The sequence below is a fragment of the Lathyrus oleraceus genome, chromosome 1 (genome assembly GCF_024323335.1).
Source record: "Lathyrus oleraceus cultivar Zhongwan6 chromosome 1, CAAS_Psat_ZW6_1.0, whole genome shotgun sequence".
Lineage (NCBI taxonomy): Eukaryota > Viridiplantae > Streptophyta > Magnoliopsida > Fabales > Fabaceae > Lathyrus > Lathyrus oleraceus.
This window is the reverse complement of record NC_066579.1, coordinates 389,438,175-389,444,995: the sequence shown is the minus strand read 5'-3', so window position 1 is coordinate 389,444,995 and position 6,821 is coordinate 389,438,175. Positions and strand designations below refer to the sequence as shown.

The 6,821-nt window shown below is 30.6% G+C and overlaps 2 protein-coding genes across 3 annotated transcripts; one reads left to right on the top strand and one right to left on the bottom strand.

Annotated features, from left to right (window-relative positions):
- Positions 1 to 557: 557 nt before the first annotated feature.
- LOC127073583 (ABA-responsive protein ABR17-like) lies at positions 558 to 2,337 on the top strand. 2 transcript variants are annotated; one of them, XR_007785803.1, is made up of 2 exons: positions 558 to 701; positions 1,583 to 1,721. XR_007785803.1 is itself a non-coding variant. In XM_051014761.1 (2 exons), exons 1-2 carry the CDS (start codon positions 1,154 to 1,156, stop codon positions 1,873 to 1,875), a joined length of 366 nt encoding a protein of 121 aa, XP_050870718.1. In that variant the 5' UTR covers positions 860 to 1,153; the 3' UTR covers positions 1,876 to 2,337. The 2 variants fall into 2 exon arrangements, 1 of the variants encoding a protein (XP_050870718.1); XM_051014761.1 differs by lacking the exon at positions 558 to 701 and adding an exon at positions 860 to 1,226 and having other exon boundaries at positions 1,583 to 2,337.
- LOC127073553 (uncharacterized) lies at positions 2,043 to 5,418 on the bottom strand. Its single transcript, XM_051014731.1, has 7 exons — positions 5,243 to 5,418; positions 5,025 to 5,073; positions 4,686 to 4,929; positions 3,389 to 3,541; positions 3,071 to 3,176; positions 2,859 to 2,973; positions 2,043 to 2,369 (listed from the first exon to the last, which is right to left on the bottom strand). The coding sequence occupies exons 2-7, from the start codon at positions 5,070 to 5,072 to the stop codon at positions 2,349 to 2,351; spliced, it is 687 nt and encodes a 228-aa protein (XP_050870688.1). The 5' UTR covers position 5,073; positions 5,243 to 5,418; the 3' UTR covers positions 2,043 to 2,348.
- Positions 5,419 to 6,821: the final 1,403 nt, after the last annotated feature.

Here is a 6,821-nt window from a genome sequence, read left to right as displayed (position 1 = left end):
TAGATAACTTTTATCCTCTCTGACCTTTTAACTTTTTGTTTTTACCTCTTCACTGAATTTTTTTTCTCCTACTATTTTTTATTTTCTTTAACACTCTCTTTATTTTCAACTAAAATATCCTCTTTATTGTTTTCTTATATCTATTACCCACTTTATTATTTATCTCCCTCTTATTCTTTCATTTCATCAACAATAAAATTATGAAGTTGGTTAATAAAGGTTCAATTGTCCAAATAAATTTTGAACAGTCATCAAAATTGGTTAATAGAATATAAAAAATTGGTTAATAAAATTATAAAATTGGTTAATCACACAATTTTATATCAATATCATTTAATTTAAAAATTAAAATAATATTAAAATAACATTTTTTAATATTTTATTTTTTAAAATATATATTATTATAATATTTCACTGTTTACCGCATTGGTGAAATACGGGTGTAGATGTAGGTTTTGGTGTAAGAATACCATTTCTCTTTGAATATTGACAATAAATGTCCCTCCTTATTGATAAGTCAGATGTTTTTCTATATATCTTACATGTACTTTCAACTTTTCTATTAATGCATCAGTGTGCTTTTGGTGTGCATCCATATTATTTTGATTCGCCATTGACATCTGCATGAACAAATTTAAAGTGACTTCCAATTTTGGTTTCGTTTTCTTGTTGTGGAGGACTCTTATTGCAATTGTAGTAAGGTTGTTGTATGTTGTTTAAAACTGCATCTTGTCTCCATCCTTGACCATAGTTTGATTTATTTATTCTTTGATAGTTAGTTGATTTTCCGTTTATTTATTCTTTGATAGTTAGTTGATTTTCCATATAGTTCACCTCTTTATGTGAAGAGGGGCATAAACTTGTAGGATGGTTTCCAATACAAACCTTGAAATATGAAACTTATTTATGTTTATTTTTCATTTTCAGACATTTCCTTGAGTTACTATGGAAGCTTTAACCATTGCTATGTTAATTATTCAATCTTTGAGTTAACAGTTTATTTTTGGGCTAAGATTGCATCATTTCTTCTCAGTTTAATGATTCATTTTTTCTTTGCACGAGGCTTTTGTTGTACTTCCCTTGAAGGTCATTTGGTGTCATTCTTTCAATCTTTCAATGATAGCAATTACATCTTCAACATTTTTAGACATCAATGAATTGTCAACAATTGCACCAAGAGGAGTTTTGTTTGTTGTTAATGTTCATCGGAGAAGATATGAATTTGTGTAAGATTAACAAAACCGTGGTTGGGATATCTTTGAATTTGATAATTGATAATTGTTGTGCAGTTCACCGTACAAATTAAACATATTTACCAAGTTAATCGCTATGAAGATTGCCTTGCAAATATCTGTCACAACGAACTCCATATTCTTTAATTTTATTGTTGTGAGATGATTAGAGATATTTTTCTTTCTTGCTGTTCTTAGTTGGCCCGGAAATTTGGTTCAAATGCATATATATTAAAAGTAAATTTAGTTAAAACAATTTCATCTCTTGTCCTCTCATTCATCTTTCTCATTATGCCCCAATCTCACTAGAAATGGAAAAAATAATATAAATGATGATTGTTGTACTGCAGGTGGTAAAACCAACTATGTGCTACACAAATTAGAGGCAGAGGATGAGGCAAACTTGATATACAACTACAGCTTAGTGGGAGGTACAGGGTTGGATGAAAGTTTAGAGAAAATTACTTCTGAGACAAAGGTTGTACCTGGCACTGATGGTGGATCCATTGTTAAGCTTTCTTTGAAATATCACACCAAAGGTGATGCAGCTCTATCTGATGCAATTCCTGACGAATCTAAGATCAAAGGAACTGGACTTTTCAAGGCCATTGGGGGTTACGTTTTGGCAAATCCTGATTATTAATTAATCTTATAGTTTTGGTTGTGTCGTGTCGTGAGAATAATAACGAAGTTTCTATGTTGGATGTTGTGAACTAGTGTCGGTTAGAGTGTGGTTGCTTTTGAGTGAAATGTATGTGATGAAAGTGTAGCTTAACCACATAAATAAAGTTGAAGTTTCAAATAAGGATATAAGTTAAACTACTACGCAAGAATTTCATCTCAACTTGTTAAGGGTGTGAATGTGATTTTGATTACATATAAACCAGATAAACTCAAAAGCTCGTAACTGCAATTAGTGTGGAATTTGGACTAAATGCCCTTTACAATGCAAAATAAAATTATGTTTTGGCTAAGAACACACAATGGAAATTGATATTCTTGCAGAGCTTAGCCTTAAATTGATCAGGAGTAAACTCGAACCAAGTTAGTATCTCACCATTTCCCTCTGTAGGCATAATTATATCACAATTGATATGCTGAAGAGCTGGTAACTGATTAGGAAGTTTCCCTCATAATCTGCGAGAGAAGTGTTGTTTCAGAAATAATATATATAACAAATCAAATTCAAAATTCAACAATGCAAGACAATAATTTGTTTGATGAAGTGTAATATTAACTGTCATTCAGAAAAACACAAGCTACGACATGTTTTGTCAGTTTTGTTCATCTTATGTATGAATTAATATAACTTCTGCTCAATTATAGGTACAACCGGCAGTGCTTTTTCAGAAATTGTATACGAAATTTTAGAATTTCAGGACAGAAAGGCATAAAAGAACAATCCTGCATGTTCAGTGTTTGATTTGTTTCAGGCGCTTTTCAGTGCTGACGACTGTGTTTAGAAACAACTTAATAATATAAATTCAAAATGTTCATCAACACTAGGTTAGACGCCCCAAAAAGTTCATAGAGACAAGACATTTTGAGCTAATGAATATGAAAAAAAATAATAATAATAACTAGCCACAAAATTTGCATTATTTAATTTCCAAAACGAAACACTACCTGAGATATATATTCCTTGACCTTGTTGTTGATGGGTCCATCTAAAGCTCTCTCGGCAAGCTCATAATATATGGTATTGCCTTCAGGACCATGAACTTTGTCCTTCTGTAAATACCTACACAGAAAAATATGAATTACTTCATTATTCATTGGTTTTCTTAGGAAGACCGTATGTGCCACAGAATGCAATGAATCTTGTAATTTAGTTTCACCTTTGCTGAACAAGAAGTTCCAAGGCTTGCTTAATGTTTCCAAGAACAGGATGATTTGCTTCATTGTCATTCAAACTCATCCTATTTAACTGGCTCCACAGACTTTCTGAAATATCCAACCATATCAAGTTCCATTATGTTAAGATGACGGCACAAATCTTGATTACCCTTGAAAAGTGTAAATATCAAAAACTTATATTTATTGCATGCATCTAGAGACCTTGAAGTAGCAGGTTTTTATTTCCACAAGTTCAACATATGCATAAGATTATTATGTGTGTATAATATAAATATATCATTAAAAGACTTCAATCATACCTTCTGGAATTTTGCCGCCAGCAAGATGTACAATACTAATTATGACAAACGTGAAACCAGACATGTATGCTGTATTCGCATCCACAACATATTTTTCATATAAATCAGAAGGAAGTTGGCTAATGAGGATATATGATTTTGCATCCGCACCACCTGGAGGATCACAAGTCATAAGTCTATAATTAGAGGAAGCGTCAATGGTAACCATTACAACATAGTTGGAAAACTCTGCAGAATGCATACACATCTGAACAAGTAAAAAGCAATGTCCACAAACAGCTTCACTCATTCCTTTTAAATCTATGTACACAAACATTCAAAGATTCATGAAAACAAAAACAGTTGAATGAAAACTGAGAATTTTTTTAGTCTAACTATTGCTAGGTTACCAAGGAAACAGTCTTTCAAACTATGCTTTATAAGTTAGTGCAGAATAGTCAATGGCGGCCAATAGCAGCACTATCCATCCTGCTACAGCAGAGCGGAGAGGAGGCCAGCCGCTATGGGAAGAGCCTTATTGGTGCAGAACACTATAGCGGCCGCTAAGGGGTAAAATTTCAATCAAATTTGATATGAGACTCCACCCTTACCTTCCTTCACCGACATTTCTATACTTCAACTGTTCCAAAGAAAAATTTCAAGTTCCTCCATTATCTCTCTCTGCACTTCGTTCTTCCCCATTCACTTCATATGTTTATAATTATTATTCATGTAATTTGTCCAAAAAATGATCAAATAGCGGTCATCTCGCTATACGCTATCCCAATTTTGGGGTCGGCCGCTCCGCGCCTCTATCCAGAATTGACTACTCTAAGTTAGTATATAGGCAGACCCCAGTAAAAGGCGGTCCAAACCCTCGTTCAATTACTTTCTCGTATGTTCTTAGTTTCAAAGGGGTTTTTACATTACCTAAAAATCTACTCCCTCCGTCCCACAATGAGTGATTCATTTGGAATAAAATAGTGTCTCAAAGTCAATGACCCATTTCAATTTCCAATGCATATTTCCCAATTTTAACCTATAATTAATATTACTTTCATCATTCCCACTACATGATAAGGGTACTTTAGTAAAAATATTATTCTCTCTTTCATTTATTTTATTTTTTTAATATATGAGAAATGGTCAACTGATTCACTCCTTATGGGATGGAGGGAGTAGATCACAAAACCTATAAATTGTTCATAGAAAAGAACTCACAATGCTCAAGCAATGACCCATTAACAAAACATTAATAAAATCAAGAAAGCAAGAAATTAAGATTGTTGAATATAAATAATGAGAGAAAAAAACTCACTTTGTGAAGCGCGTGTCTGGGCTTTAGATGATGGGATAGACCTTGAAAGCAATCTCATTTCATAACCAAACACGGCGGAAAGCTTGTCCTTAGCCTCATTGATGACAAAAGTAGGAAGATTCCTCTGATGATAATTCTTGGTAATAAGTTGAGTGAGTTCATCTCTCTTAATTGGACACCCTGAGTTCTGATGAGTTTTGAAAAGCAAGTAACGGATAACTTCTCCTACAAGCTTATCCTTTTCCTAAATTACAAATCAAAATCAAATAAAAAAATACCCTTTTTTTTCAAAACAAACCAAAAAAGATTGTGACTGTTTAAGAGGAAGATTGAACATACCTCTTTTGAAATTCCGAATTGGGAGAAATCTTCAACGTTGTTTGCCATCCTGCAAGTATTGTTATGATGAATTTCAAAATTAAAATAAAAAATAGAAAAAAGAAAAAGAAAAGGATGAGAAACACAGCAGAAATAGTGATTGATTAGGGTTTAGTTGAAACAAAATAGGGTTTATGAATGCCAAAGGCAAAAGGACAAGTAATGAAAAAATAACTCACACGGTGGACGTAAGAAATGGGCGGTGGATAGGAGCAGAAGCTGTGGCGGAAGCGGAGAAACTATGGTGAAGAAGAGAGCGAGTGATTGGAGCAGACACTGTGCTGAAAGCAGAGAAGTTTATGCCTAAGCGCACTGGCGGGAACAATACCTCTACGCGTCCCTCTCGCTACTTTTATATTTTTGTGAATATAGTTTCTTTTGGTGAATAGAAACATAATTTTAATTTAATATATATTAATAAATATTTTCATCTTTAAATTTAATTGAATATCAATATTTTTATCTAAAAAAATAATTCAATAAAATAATAATATTTAATGTCATATATTATTTAATTTTATTTTATTTTAAAGTTTAAACTTCAAATTTTTTTACAGTAAAATTATTGGTATATAATCAAAATTTATAGATATCAAAAAATTTAAATCAATTTATATACAAATTGATATATGTGTCCAGTCAAATATGAGTATTGCTAAGTTCAATAAATTTATTCAGATTCGAAGTGAAAAATCTTGTAATTGTGTTTTCGATTCTTATTATTCTATTAACTTTAAAAAAATACAAAAAATTTAGAATAGCCTGAAGAAACACTATTTTTTATTATTAAAAAAGTTATTACTAAGTAAAAATATTTTAAGTACCATTTGAGATTAATTTAGTTATTATCATATTTTAAATCATAAATTAAATAATATTTAAAATTTTATATTATATGTATTCTTGTGACACAATGTCACAATTAATCATTTATATAGTAATAAAAATAAATAAAATAAATATTAATTAGATTCGACCGGTTTCGATTTTCAACGGATCTAAAATAATTATTTGCGCCTGTTCAAAACAATTATATTCTATCTAGATTAAGTAATTGAATTAACTTGATACCCCATTGGATCTGATATATTTGCACAAAAAAGATAATAGATTGGTCAATTTCAATCGAGCAATTCAAATTTATCGACCCTTGATGAATACTATTATATATAAAATATTATATATAAAAAATAGAATAGTACAAGATAATTGTACTCTAATATGTTTGATGTTCATTGCACTTGACTATTATTATAAATGTAGTTTGCTTGATATGTTTATTCATTATTCAAAATAAAATAATTTGTAATATGATATATATATATATATATATATATATATATATATATATATATATATATATATATATATATATATATATATATATATATATATATATATATATATATATATATATATATATATATATATATATATATATATATATATATATATATATATATATATATATATATATATATATATATATATATATATATATATATATACACTAAGGAGGAAATAACAACTTGTTATTTATTAAGCGTGAATCACGGAAAATCGTTAGATGTATCTGGAGTTTGGACCTCTATACTTATTTATAGAGTAGCTCTATGCGTAGAGAAGGTTCTGGAAGGATTGCAGCTCCTTCGGAAGTGTTTTGTCAGAGACCAATATGGTCGGTTAGGAATAGTTGCCCAGGATCGATCTTGAGCAAGGGCAAGACGGTCTTTAGCTCAGGACTTTCAAATTAAGGGG

What these genes read in the sequence shown, in the direction of transcription:
- LOC127073583 (XM_051014761.1), top strand. Translation starts at nt 1,154, where the DNA reads ATGAATTGTCAACAATTGCACCAAGAGGAGTTTTGTTTGTTGTTAATG. An exon ending in CGGAGAAGATATGAATTTGT is followed by an intron (nt 1,227 to 1,582) that starts GTAAGATTAACA and finishes GTTGTACTGCAG; the next exon opens with GTGGTAAAACCAACTATGTG.
- LOC127073553 (XM_051014731.1), bottom strand. Translation starts at nt 5,072, where the DNA reads ATGGCAAACAACGTTGAAGATTTCTCCCAATTCGGAATTTCAAAAGAG. An exon ending in AATTCGGAATTTCAAAAGAG is followed by an intron (nt 4,930 to 5,024) that starts GTATGTTCAATC and finishes TTTGTAATTTAG; the next exon opens with GAAAAGGATAAGCTTGTAGG. An exon ending in GAACTTCTTGTTCAGCAAAG is followed by an intron (nt 2,974 to 3,070) that starts GTGAAACTAAAT and finishes TTTTCTGTGTAG; the next exon opens with GTATTTACAGAAGGACAAAG.